At 38.3% G+C, this 14,213-nt stretch overlaps 1 protein-coding gene and 1 non-coding gene across 5 annotated transcripts in view; one reads left to right on the top strand and one right to left on the bottom strand.

The window, feature by feature from the left end:
• Window positions 1–2,904: 2,904 nt before the first annotated feature.
• The window catches only part of LOC114362729 (5'-3' exoribonuclease 2 homolog), a 33,857-nt gene continuing 22,548 nt past the window's right edge, over window positions 2,905–14,213 (bottom strand). For all 4 annotated transcript variants that reach the window (XM_028318247.1, XM_028318249.1, XM_028318248.1 and 1 more), the window contains exon 11: window positions 2,905–4,682. In XM_028318247.1, the coding sequence (XP_028174048.1) occupies window positions 4,246–4,682 (437 nt within the window). In that variant the 3' untranslated portion in view covers window positions 2,905–4,245. The remainder of the gene's footprint in view (window positions 4,683–14,213) is intronic.
• Window positions 13,030–13,102, top strand: TRNAA-GGC (transfer RNA alanine (anticodon GGC)). Its single transcript has one exon. It is a non-coding gene; the product is annotated as a tRNA-Ala (tRNA).

The following is a 14,213-nucleotide window of genomic DNA, read 5'->3' as shown; positions in this document are numbered from 1 at the left end:
GCTTGTCGCGTGGAAGTATATAATTTTGGCCACTATGTAGCTACTGCCTTATGTACTGCATTGTATACTATGCTTTCACTCGACTAGTTTGTGTATTAGCGAAACTGCTTAAGTTCAACATTATATCATCATCAAATATTAAAAACCACGAACTTGACTACCTATAATTAATTTTTTGACTAATTTTAGAAGGTGATAACTCTTGTTTGATGTTGTGTTCCTCTTTCCATTCAGAGAACTAATAGAATAGGCGAGGACGTAAGGGAAACCTGATACTACACATCACACGTCGTGTGTGCGTGACGACTTAATAAAGCCTATCCTAAACATATCAATTGCGTGACTCTTATCAACCACTTCTTTATTCACGTTTTTCCGACTGGAAAATTTCCTTATCAAACACTTCTTTATTCTTTTTTTCCGACTGGAAAATGCATTGAATTGCATACCCAATGGCCCGCGGAAGCACACTTTAGTAATGCTTCTTAATCAAAAATACTCTATATCCCCCGAACAGTATAAAGATTAAACTTAGAGGAATAAAGTAATTTTGTAAGATTTATAAAAATTCATAATAAGATTAACTAATTACTCATTATTTAACCAAATTACCATAATTTTCAATCGCGAGAAGCGTGTCAACAACTGGCAACACTCCAGAAACCTTTAAAACCCATTATTTACGAAGAAACCATAAACTAAAACAACATTTACTATAAAAACTATTTAAAAACCAGTAGCGCTGAACAAAAACGCATCCAATGATTCAGCTCACCCCGATGATAAAATCTAACCAACCGCACGACAAAAGAATTAGTCAAAATAATACAAAAAACTATACAATGGCTTCGGAACGGTCGTGGGCGAAATTGTTACTAAAGTGTAGCAACATCTGTCTAGAGGGGAGACGCGAGCTTTCTAAAAATCACAACCGCACTTTTGAGCACATTCAAATGTCAACTTAAAGCTCGTTGCAGAGAATACAAATTGGAATGTAGTCGATAGCGCGTAAGGCGTTTGAATTTGGAACAAGATGGAGTTAACGCCATTACTGTCAAATTGCGGGCCAATCATGGCGAGGCGCGCCGACCAATCAGAGGGGCGCGTGATGCGTGCGTTGAATGCAAAGGGGCGAACTAGAACAATTTGTAACTTTTTTGTTTGTTTTGGCCGGAACTAATTTGTGTGGGCTGCGGCCCGCTATGGTGATTTTATGAGCAATAAAAACTAAGCTAATGGTGGTTACTGCGTGGAATGGACTCACGGATGAAATAGGCAGCTCTGATTTATGAATGAAAAAGTAATGAATAGAATTCTTAATAAAAATATCTAGGTTTTATTTAAACAAGCATTTTTCAGTAGTGAAGAAAAGTTATATTAAAAAAAAACCTGCACCCAGTTAACGTATACGATTTTACCTAGTTCTGATAATAATATTTGCAGATTTCCTGGATTAATTAGTAAATGTAAAAAGTTTGTTATAATACTTTCAATTAATAAACTTATGAACAATAATTACCGACGAAAGAATTGTTCCAGCAAAGAATTTCTTATTAAGTATTTTTACGTTGAAAAATGTAGGTAGGTAGTCTGAAGATGACTGTAGACACTAATAAGTAAAGTAAATCAATAGAAAATAATATTATTAACTGTAATGTAGTAAATAGGTAAGTACTCACCGAAATAACCAACGTCGAACAACCGTGAGTAAATCCAAATTCTTAATTTGCACTTGACATTCAATTCTCAGCCACACGTCGCCGAGCCAGATTCCCATCGGTTTGAAAATTGCTCATTCACACTCGGGCGAGCCCACTCAAAACGTCACCTCAATTCCTTGAGAACGCGAAAAGTCAAAATCATCTGTCAAACGGAATTTGAATTCGGAACGCGGAGGGCTCGTCGCGGGCGCAGCGTGACGTCATTGAGAGTCACGCGAGCCCAGCGTGACCGCGGGCGCCACGCTGGCAGCGCCGCTCTTGCAAAATCATTAGTCGACAGCACAAAGGAGTGTCTTTTGACACATTACTTCATGGTGAAATGAACATTCTAGATCTTGCGTTTATGGGAAGTGCGCAGGAGCAGAGTTCGCGACTTGCCGCTTCACGGTTGATATGTGATATTGTGCCGAATGTGGGAATTTGGGTGACTTACTTATTGTAACTGCGGGTTGACCGAAGAAAGTATGCTTCAGTTGATCAGTCCATCCAAAAATAATTCATTGTTAGAGATATTTGATTCCTGGAAAGACCAATTTCGTAAAACTAGACTTTCTGCGTTGCTTGTTATTCTTATGAGAAATAAATTTTACGATGCAAGAACCAATGTTGTAAGTTGGTTGATTAACTCGGGGCTTTCTATAGCTAACAAAAACCTTAATTTTAAAAATTAATAACACAAATAATGCAAGCCTGCAGCAGCTAGCGCAATGAATTATTACCAGCCCATTTGGCGCGCTCCTGGACAAAAGCCCCGAATCTCCGTTAGCCCACCTCATTCACATCTCAAGTGCCTCCGGAGCGGCCCTAATTTCCTTTCATGTCAAACAATTTACCAGCCTTCGATTGTGGCGCAAAAAAGAAATTATAAAAACTATTGATCGTGCGCCACTTCAGAACGCGCTTTGTCCGCCATCTTGGAAAACGTTTGACATTCGTTACATGTTCGGAATTTAAAAAGCGCGCAAGTCAATTAAATGTTTTAATAATTTTATTGGAATAGGTATTTGTTATTGTTTTGCGAATATAAAGGGTGGAGCAGCTGGCTCTAGAAATGAAGACTTAATTTTTTTCATATAAAGATTCTTGATTTAATTTACCTACCTAATTTAAATACTTAATTAGAGGCAAATAAATAAATAAGAGAATTTTCGCAGTCTGAAGTATTTATATTTTCTTTTAAATCATGTCAATTATTATTACAATTCCACATTTAGGTACATACTTGCAATCTAGTCACACGTCCGTCAATAAAAAAATAAACAGACTCAAACATTTTGAAAGACAATGATACATTTCACACAAATTATATTGAGCTTTTAATGTACTGATTGATAAAAAAATCGTAATATCTTTTGATAAACAAAGTAGAGTAGGTAGTATGTATTAAGATTTCTCGAGCTATATTAACTTGTTTTATTAAATACAGGGTGTAAACTTTGACAAAAACCCTAACAGTGTTAGTTCATTGTAATTTTCATCCTGTTTACCCCGCCTACATTCTGTATATCATCATTATTACATTTCCGGACACATAATGGATTAACAAAGACATTTAAACTTCATACAAAAAATAAAAGTGTGACGTTATTTATATTTGCAATCTTTTCATTATTCCATAGCACGAATGTCATTCATATACCTACTGGTACATTTCGAAACACTCGTACGTTTTAATTGACCATTTTTTTGTATGTACACTCAACCGTATAATTTTAATTACCTACTTGAATTGGTGAGGTCATAGTTTTCAAAGGAAAATGTAATACTAAAATGTTATTTCCCTTTTTTTGTTTTTTTTTTAGATGTGCCATCACCGATTCGCCGTTTTAACAACAGTCTTTAATTTTTTTAAAGGTCATATTAATCTACGTTTATCTTATTCCATTATATTCATTTTATACGTATATTTTCATACAAAATATACACGTAGCGAGTGCCTAGTTTAAAATCACCTTCAGTGATAAGTTATTATGTTTTTATTTAACTGCAGGTCTTTTAGGAACCTGTATAGTGGACAATGTCCGATGTTAACAATACCATTGTGATCATTACTATTCTAAATTAACGACAAACGACGCTATATTTCTTGTGTATTAATTTAAGATTGAAGTGAAGTGAGTTGCTTACTAATTTGCTGCTAATAATACACTGAGTGAGTATGATGGAAATGTTACAATCAGGTTACATTTTTATTATTTTCCCTTTTTAATAATCATGATTCTCGAAAAAAAAACATCAAATTCGACAAAAAGTCTCAGAAAACGTGACAACAATAAATGATGGTCCTGATAGTAGACACTGACTCACTTATTACAACTGTACAGATTGTCCCAAAAATACTGTCAAGCAGAAATCCAGAGAGGTGATTATGAAACTACTAACTAATATTAGGGGTGATTTAGTGATGCTCTACCTCTGAGCTTCTGTTTGACACAACTTCTTGGGACACCCTGTATATTTCATTGTAAACGTCAATCGGTGTACTGATTTTTTTTCGACTAGACATAAATGACTGTCGCTAGCGTTATCGGTTAAAATTGCGCTTGTACTTTTGAAGATTAGGGGGGCCTCGACTCTGCTGATCTCTGCCCCGTCTCTCATGGTAAGGACTGTAGTCTGACACTGACTGGTAGCCCTGTGAGCCTTGGTTACCGTGTCTGTTTTGTTGCTGACCGCCATACTGCCCGCTCTGGCTGTTATGACCGCTCCGGCTGCTATGCCCACCCTGGCTGTTTTGCCGGCCCTGATAGCCCTGGCCGCTGCCGTGTCTGTCTTGGCTCCCGTAGCCGGATCTGCTGTAGCTTTGCGAGTACCCTAGGTGCTGGTTGTAGCCTTTGTTTTGGCTCTGATGATGCCCTTGGCTCTGATGGTGCCCTTGGCCCTGGTTCTGTCCTTGGCTCTGGTTGTAGCCCTGGTGGGGTATGTACCCACTGCGATAAGGTCCAAACGACTGGGAACGATCTGTAACAAACGACATAAATTAATTGTTAAATACCGGCATTCAGTGTTTCTTTTCTTATGGTTTTGAAACTGGTAGTGGTACGGATAATTCAAGTTGTTCTTTTAACAATAAGATGCGCTTTTGCGTGTTAAATGGATAATCTTGATAAAGTTTCTAAAACAAAAAGAAAATGATGCCTATTTAGACCATAGACTATAGAAGAGCGCATTGGGAAGGTAACGGTAATGGTAACGTAGTCAACGCAGCCATCACCCGCATCAGCGGTATAACAAGTGCCGTCTACAACAAGACCTACAACTTCCTTTTCAGACGTTTGCACAATCTGAAATATGATACCTGTATAGGCATCATCCTTCAACAATACATTGGGAAGGTAATGCAGTGGTAATGGTAACGGTAACGCAGTCAATGCAGCCATCACCCGCCCGGATTTAACAAGTAGGTACCTAATAGGACATAAGATCGTTCGCTACATCGTGCTTTCTGAAACAAAAGCTGCAAGTTTCTTTTCGGAAGGATGACGCCTATAGAAGAATGCATTGGGAAGGGAAGGTAATGCAGTGGTAACGGTAATAGTAACGCAGTCAATGCAGCCATCACCCGCCCGGAGGCGCGGCGCGGATCTTAACAACCTTCCGTCTACAACAAGACCTACAACTTTATTTTCAGAGATTTGCACAATCTGAAATATTATGAGGCATCATCCTTCAACAATACATTGGGAAGGTAATGCAGTGGTAATGGTAATGGTAACGCAGTCAATGCAGCCATCACCCGCCCGGAGGCGCGACGCGGATTGCGGCCCTCGAGTCGACGCCGTGTGAGCGCCGCTAGAGTGTTTAATCGCCCGCTTTGTGCTCTAATGTCGCACACGGAACTAGCTGAGAAAGAAGTGAACTTGCAGTCAAATTCACATTCTTTATTTGTATTATGTATGCTCTTTTCAGAGCACTTGTGCACGTCACAAATATAGCTTGCCCTACTACCACTTCGGGACAACACATCGGTTGGTTCTGAGAAGAAATGTGAGTGAAGGCAAATAAAAATAGCTCGATAGGCTTAAAAGTTATCCACGAACCTTTCATATTGAATACTAAACAAATATACGAAACCTGTCTACATAAAAGTTTTTTTACGCTGCAATTTAATTCCAACAATAGACGTTAACGCGCCAGTGAAAGATAAGTCCTGTCCAGAAAATCCTATTGCTACAAATGTCCGATTAGATCACAATTCGGAATATAGCATATTTTACTGCGTATATTTTTCGGAGTTCGAATAATATGCGGGAAACAAATTAGGTACTAAGAAGGTATTAAAACTTTTTAATTAAATATACATGGCGTGTTTCACGTGAGCTATTATAACAGGCTTAGCCAAATATACGTGGTTACTTCAGCATTAAATAGTCTCTGCCTAAGAAGACGTCAAGGGCACATCCATCCACCCGACATCTTCGCGACCGCAGCACATAATCCGCGGTTCACAACCGCGAGCTGCTAAGCCGTTTGTACATCAAAGTTAAGGCCTAAAAGGATTCCGGGCTGAGCCATCGATGCCTCTATACATTAATGCCGCAAACAAAGGCCGTGGTATTTACATTCAGTATTGAGCTTTTTACTTACGCCCCTGCCCGTTTGAACCCACACATGGAAGGAAACAAAGAAGAAATATAATCTTAAGGAAATCGGTCTCGATTGTCGACGGAATGTCGCAAGGATTGCGGGTTTTTGGATAATGGCCGCGAGGCATATTTACTGTTGTGAAAAATATACCTACAGACCTTAAATGAGAATTTTAATGCGTAGTATCAGAATCGAAAAGAAAAATTTTGATACCTAAATGCAAACCAGACTTGTACCACTTGTACTATCTTGGTAAAAAAAAGTCCCTTGCATCGCTACTGAATTGATAAGGCATAGCCTCATATGACATTTTATGTTGTGAATCTTAAATGTATACCGCATTTATTAGCTCCCAATAACCTGTTTTGTAACAAATTAACAAGTAAGATGGTGCAACCTGCACCATCTTACTTAACTTTAACAAACTTCAAAAATTTGTCATATTCCATACAGGAACCGGTGTGTTATCGAGTTACGGCTAAGGTTAGGTGGTGCAACTCAGCTCTAATATGGCATGATTTTTTAAAATTGAAACTTGTGTAAATTCAATTATTCAGCCGAGATATCTTGTAGTTGTGTAAAATAAAGAATAAACTTCCATACACACGTTCCCAGTCTCAGTGTTAATAATTGCGCGCTCGTGGAGTGCGTAACGAGACGGCGCCATTAGTCTATTGTCCGCCGCCAGTTGGCGCCCAACGTGGTGTTGCCATCAAGCCACATTCTACTATTACACAATTTGCACGCGTGTAGTTTTAGTATTTTAACTACGCCGTTAACAATAATAACTAAGATTCTATACTCTCAAAAATACCGAGTATAATTTTTGCATATTTAACATTCGTTGCTATGTTTACAGTGATTTTCGTTAAAACTGTAATAATGACAGAAAAATCACTATAAATAGCTAGCCTTATTCTGTATTACATATGAGTATAACAAACCAGTACGGTTTCTAATGATATGAAGTCAACCGAAAAGCCTATTAAAAATAATGACAAAAAATTTGGCGCCCAACATGGTGTTAGGTGTAAATACAATTTAATTAACGTAGAGTCGTTAGCACATCAGGTTATATATTTTAGTTGCAAAATGGTATGTCACAGCATAGGCGAGAAGCATTTCCACCGGTCCAATAGAAAAAAATAAACCGCTGTGACATCCGAAATACTATTTTAACCAAAATATTTTTCAACACCCCCGTTTTGCAAAGTTTTTTTTAATAACGTTTGCTTTTCGGCACTTTGAGGCGGTCGCGGTGGCTCTCCATTCATTTTTGAATGTGGCAGATGTAAAAAATACAAAACTACATGTCGCAAGAGCTAACCCGGCAGACATAATAGGCATCTAATGGGCGTCGGCGCAACACATTCACCGGTGAAAGGCGCGCAAATAAGAGCAATGGGGGGACGCGGGCGCCAAAATTATAGGCTGAGGGGGGGCTGCGTGGGCATGTTAATATCGCGAACTGGCGAGTGACGGTGTTGTGTTGTATATCTTTTCAGGTGTTTGTTGCTATGTAGCAGTAGCTATGAGGCTGTTGTTAACAATTTGATATTCTTTGCGCTGCATTGGTTAATAATATAGACGCAGTAGGTACTTAGATGACACATTATGATAACAGCTATCGAGTGATTTTATTGAATGTTTTTCTTTTACTAAAGCTGAAAATGAGATAACATAAATACAATGTGAATAAACAGCTTCTTAATGGATGAATTGTAATATAGATAGTAAATGAGTTTTTAGCAATTCGCTGTTATTAAACGGAATCACTCGATGAAAAAACAACCATTTTTATGGTACAAATTTGTTTAATATTTAAAATATAAAAACGTATTACGCCTGAGTATATGGCATCCCTGGATCTGGATCTCAGTTTCACTTTTGTTTATAGAATTGTTTAGAAAAAGATTCTAAAAATATCATATCAAAAATGTAAAACACTTTTTAAAGTGTCCGTAATATTACGTGTTTGAAACGCCCTTGTGTTCAAATGGCACTTGATACCAAATCCAGCGTTGACAATGGCGGTTGGTTTCTTTGTGTTTCGCGACAGCCGGGACGTGCCCCCGGCGGTAATGCGCAAGGCTCAAGCTGGCTCAAGCCAGATTGAGACTAAAAGTTCCGTAGCAGAGAAAAAGTAGATCGAAAGATATACCGTGATGATGATAATGATTCATCCGATCAATTTCGGCCATGGCGACCACTTCGACTCCCCAACTGTCCTGGCGGCGGTGCCGTAGGTATGTTCCAAAGTTAGTTCCAAAGGTAAGCAATGTTTAAAAGATTATTTATAACCGTAGCCGTATCAGCTATTCGAATTGTTTGTTGTCTAGACATTTGAATAAGTGAGAAGTTAAATAATGCAATAATATTAAGAAAGTGAATAATGCAATAATACAAGAATGATTTGTTTCACACAAACTTCTTGTCTTTTATGTCTACTACTTGGTAAATTACCCCCTTACTAATAAAACTTACACACTCGTTGAAGAGTGTTTTAAAGTGACGTTTAGTATGGAAATGACATTTTAAAACAGTGTTCAACAAGTGTGTAACTTTTTAATAGTAAGGGGGTTAATGTAAGACAACTACAAAAATTGAGTCTTCAAATTTCTACAGAAATATCACCGCATTTCATCATATTAGCGACAAATTTACAGTTGCGTGTCCGTATTTCACGCCAAAATCTGTCTCAATTTATATTTTTTACGTCCCTTAACGAGCCAAGGAACCCCGGCGACTAAAATTCCCTGACTTTTCCGCCCGTGGGATTTAGGCACTTGAGCACGCGCTGGCAGCGCCATCTCTAATTATTACGGGCGGATCGCGACGCGACACTCCACAGACCACACCAGCCTCTTCAGTCTACCTACGTCTTGCAAGTTACCTCGATAAAAAGTATTTGTCCATTGTTCATAATTTACTATATTTTTCCTTACGCGTTTTTCATGGTCAATTTCAAAATAAACTTGATTAAAAAAAATTGGCACCCAACATGGTGCAAAAACTTTTTCTATAAAGCTAATAGCAACTCTTAAAAGTATAGTCTATATTTTATGTCATCTATTCAATTTACGATAGTGCAAAACGCCATTGGCACTTACGCCCGTATTCATAAACATTACTATGAGATCTCACAGTGCGCGTGGACGCATAGAGTGACACACGAACCAATCACAGAGCTCTATTTAACTCTGTGCGTTCGATTTCCTGATTCACTTAAGCAAGCATCGTTTGTGAATACGAGCGTTAGTATTTTTGAATTACGTCTGCTATCTGCGTATGCAAAAATACAGTCCTCAAAGTAAATAAATACAATAGGAACATCAATATTTTGCGAATAACATTTGACTCACTTGAATGCACGACACAACTGAGGTTGTTAAAACGCATGCTAACTGAAATGAAAATGAATTTTTTTCCAAGTACGACAAATCACGAGTACCCAGTTATACCTACATTTGTTATTTGCACAACCGCCAATCAGAAAATCAAATAGGCATATTCAATTAAAAAGCCCCGCAGTTTGGGGGCGGACATAATAGGCACGTGTCGCCCCCTGGCGGATCCGCTACAAACCACAGCCGGGTCAAAGCATAATGAACTTTAACACTGTACGATAGGAATCATGAAGAATGTTGGTGACGCTTGATTGCTAAATAGAAATTAATTGGAAGTCATATCAAAGTGAAAGGAGAAGTCAAAAAAGTTGATATCCGCGATCGGAAAGGGAATTATATTGCCGGTTTGTCTGCATTCATACGATTCAAAAATCCAATTTCAATTAAAAAATACGTGAGAGTGCTCGGCTTATTGCACGCATAGCGCATCCTCTTTCGTAAATTTTGTAATTAATTAACCCTTTGTAGAAAGTAACGATCAGTAGAATTATTTCGCGTTATTTTATTTAGAATAAAATCTTACATAAATGAAATATAAAAAAGCCCAGATGTCATACTACGTACTTCAAAAGCTAATAGAAAAACCAATACAAAAAACGGCAACCCAGAAAGGAAATATTTTCGTACTTTAAAGATCGTGACATAGCCTTATCGGATTATATTAAAAAGTGGATGAAATACGCATTAACACACCTCTTTAGCCACCTGGTTAAAAGCAAAAAAAGTAAATCGATAAAAAGTCCCGACATTGTTGCCGTAATCCTCTCCGACCGGATAATAGGATGCACTTCAGCCGATCGACCGGTTATTTAGAAAAAAAAATCACCCCTATTGTGTTGGCAACCCTCGATAATTATTATTTTCGTAGTTGGCGACACTGCGTCGGACAATGGACTCCCTTCGCACTTCCTGTTTGCTTTCGCGCGCTATTACACGTCAATGCCTCGCGGGACGATAGGCCAATTTGAATTTCGAATTTTGAATAATGGATTCCTTTCACGGCGTCTATTGGCTGTAATTTTGTTTTTCTTGAGCGATGCTTCGGAGCGGAGGTATAATGCCAGTGTTTATCTGTTTTATTACCTGTGAGCGCTTCTCATTGTCAAAATAATCTTCCAAAGTGGATAATCAAGCATTATCGTCTACAAAGGGCGGGTCAATTTTTGTAATAAAAAGATTGCTCGCCATTCATTGCTTCCTTTTACTAAGTAGGTAAGTTATTTGTGTTAAAAAACATACGCTGTCAAGTTTCATAGAAATTAAATGATTTTAATTAAAGTTTTTAAGTCAGTCTAAACCTAAATAGTGATTCTGTTGTCCAAAATTTGTATCTAATTGGTATTTAATACCACTTTTTGTATGGAATCAATATCGAAACCAACACTACATGACTGTTTTGTATAATGGAATGTATAGTATAGATTCCAAATGTCACTTACAGAGTTTAGCCAGTCACACACAGATCTAATTCACCTAGGATGAACTCGCATAGGCTGTCGTACGTCGACTGCTGAGCCACTCGCGGTCTAATTACGCGCGACGTGTGGGGGCGCCATTGTTGGCTTAATTGCCGCTAACGATCGGAAACTAAAAGTTATGACAGCACTGTCAAGGGAAGACATGTATACGACAGTAATTGAGGACTTTTCGCCGACGGATTCTTGCGGAACAAAACTTTGCATCAGAATTTCACTTTCATGATTTTCATCATCGTAAATGAATTGCAATTTTTCCTCCTCCAACATCTTGAAAGGTGTAAAAAAATACTGTTTCAACCATAGAGATATAGAGAGATGCCAACTAATGCGCTGAGTTTGAAACTCAGTGTCGCGTTAGAAATTCACACACACAAAGAAATCAAAACATGTTCTCATTATTATCTACTGCGGTATCAGTACTCAACGTTCGAATAATCTTTAGTACTACGTAAGCAATGTAAACTGTTTACATTATGACGTCGCTGCGGTCATCACTGCAATGTGTTCTGTTTTTGAGCATATTGCTGCGAAACCGGCCCCGCCCCCTTGTCACATCTTCCTTTAGTTTCTGTGATCTGTGGTTTCAACGTACACGAGCTGTGAGTTTATGTCTACAGGTACACATGCTAGTGCTTCTCACAGTAAAATTTGTCATCAGCAGGATTCGAACCCGCAACAGCAGCACCTTGCACTGCAGTCTGGTACGCGAACCCCAAGGCAAGGGGAAATCGAGATTTGAAATGATTAAGTTCGTTTTGCATTATATTAAAAAATGATTGCAGTATATTAATAAACGATCATGCAAAAATATGTAAACCTCCCTCAAAGTTTTCCATACCATTCCCTATTCGTATAGCAATAGAGTTTATATTAATACCGATCATCAAATCAATGCGCACGCGACCAATTTAGTAGACGGGCGTGCGCGGGCGGGAACGCCGCGTGACGTGGATTAGCGGGAAAATTAACGACATAAATAAAAACGATGCAGTAGGTCATGTTATTACCAAAAATGGTGACTAGAGAGGTAGAATCCACTAAGTTTTAGCAAAATGCAGACTCAGCCATTTTCTATCTTTTGCTAACATTTGTCCCATACGATATCTCAAACCACAAGTCTCGCAAAACTTAACTTATGCTCTGATACACCATATATGGTTAGAATCTAAGACAAGACCAAGCAGCCGTCAGAGTGGCATATCAAGTAAGTAATAAGTAATAATCTTTATTGTGTAGTTGCTTTTTCAAATAGAAATAATTTATTCAGTAATAGTCCTTTTCAGGAAACTTGTGTACACGCCCCAAATTAACTTGCCCTACCACCACTTCGGGACAACATATGGGCTGGCGCCGAGAAGAAGTGGCGGAAGAAACTCAGTCACCTTTTCGTTATTTATCATGTTTTTAATAGTCCACAAAATTGCGATTGCGGCCAAATATCTTGCTTGCAAATGCCTTGTTCTGCATAAAAAAAATCTTAGTATAAACGTGTGTTTCTGTGTGCTCTTGTATTATAATATTTTTCGCAGCGATCGCGCGTGACACAGATTAGCGTCCGAAACTAACGTCGTTTGACGGCCGGCAGCCGTGAGGGGATTATGCAGGTCCTGTTATGATGGGTATTATTTTGATTGACTTGTTTGTTTTAAAGTTCATTAATATCGCATTTAAGTCAAAATAATTTGGGGAAAAGATTACAACATAGTTATTTAATTTTTAGCGTTAAGAGTCGCATCTCAAACTAATTTGAAAATTATAAATAACTTGAAAAAATCGAACTGCCTAAGGCGGGAATTGAACCCACGACCTTCCGCTTGCCGGGCGACTGCTCTTCCAGCTTAAGTAGCTCAGTTGGAAGAGCAGTCGCCCGGCAAGCGGAAGGTCGTGGGTTCAATTCCCGCCTTAGGCAGTTCGATTTTTTCAAGTTATTTATAAAAGATTACAACATACTATTGTTTTTTTTAGTTTTACCAAGCGATATAGTAATGTTGAAGAAACATCATTATTTCCTAAATATCGTAAAGAAAGCGTAGGAATTTGTATTATGTAATATGTTGTAAGGGTTAGAGTTCACAGAACGAATGAAATCTACGAATCCAAAACGCCATCTATCTACGCTTGCGAAAACTAGTAGCACAAGGTAGCAAAAACTCGGCTACTTCTCCTACTTATTTTGTTAATGGCCTGGTCTGGGATATTATGGCCTACAGAGTGACCTCCCCAATGAATTCCAACAACTCAGCTAAGTTCCGAAGCTTCTATTCTTTAAAATAGCGGACATTTTTGATGGTGAATGTCTGGAACACGAACGTGACAATGTAGACACCTTGAGCACGCACAGTGATCGCCACCATGCAGCCATCGCGGAAGCAGGCCTTGGTTTGGCTGAAACTTGAAAGATTAACGAAAATACGCTAAAAGATTTTACGACGACGCGAGTCCACACTCGATTATTTCTAAACTATACAAGATATCGAAAAACTGGTTACTGACCCTGAAAATGCTTCACAAGTTTTCAAAATTAAAAAAACAACCCTTCTAACATTGTGTGGCTGGCATACATTTAGTTTGGAAGGAAACATTGAGTTTTGAAGAAGAAATAACCGAGTGAGATCACTTATCGTTTCCACCCTGTATATGTCGCGTTGAGACCCGTGTTTCTCTATTTTAGTGAAAATGGGCTATTTTCAACCGACTTCAAAAAAAAAGGAGGAGGTTCTCAATTCGACCCGTATGTTTTTTTTTCTATGTTTGTTACGCGATTACTCCGCCAATTATGAACTGATTTGAACAAATCTTTTTTCGGCGTATAGGTATACCTCAAGGGTGGTCCCATTTAAATTTAATAATAAAAAAACAACCCCCAAGGGTGGAAAATTGGGGATGAACTTTTTTATACGCAATATCTCCGCCGATTATAAACCAATTTGAACGATTATTTTTTTGTTGAATAGGTATTATCAAAAGGGTGGTTTCATGCGAATTTGAAGAAAATATTTCACCCCCAAGGGTGGAAAAAA

The sequence above is a fragment of the Ostrinia furnacalis genome, unplaced genomic scaffold (assembly GCF_004193835.3).
Source record: "Ostrinia furnacalis isolate ACB-3 unplaced genomic scaffold, ASM419383v2 OfSCF6699, whole genome shotgun sequence".
NCBI classification, from domain to species: Eukaryota; Metazoa; Arthropoda; class Insecta; order Lepidoptera; family Crambidae; genus Ostrinia; species Ostrinia furnacalis.
This window is presented reverse-complemented; position numbering and strand designations above follow the sequence as displayed.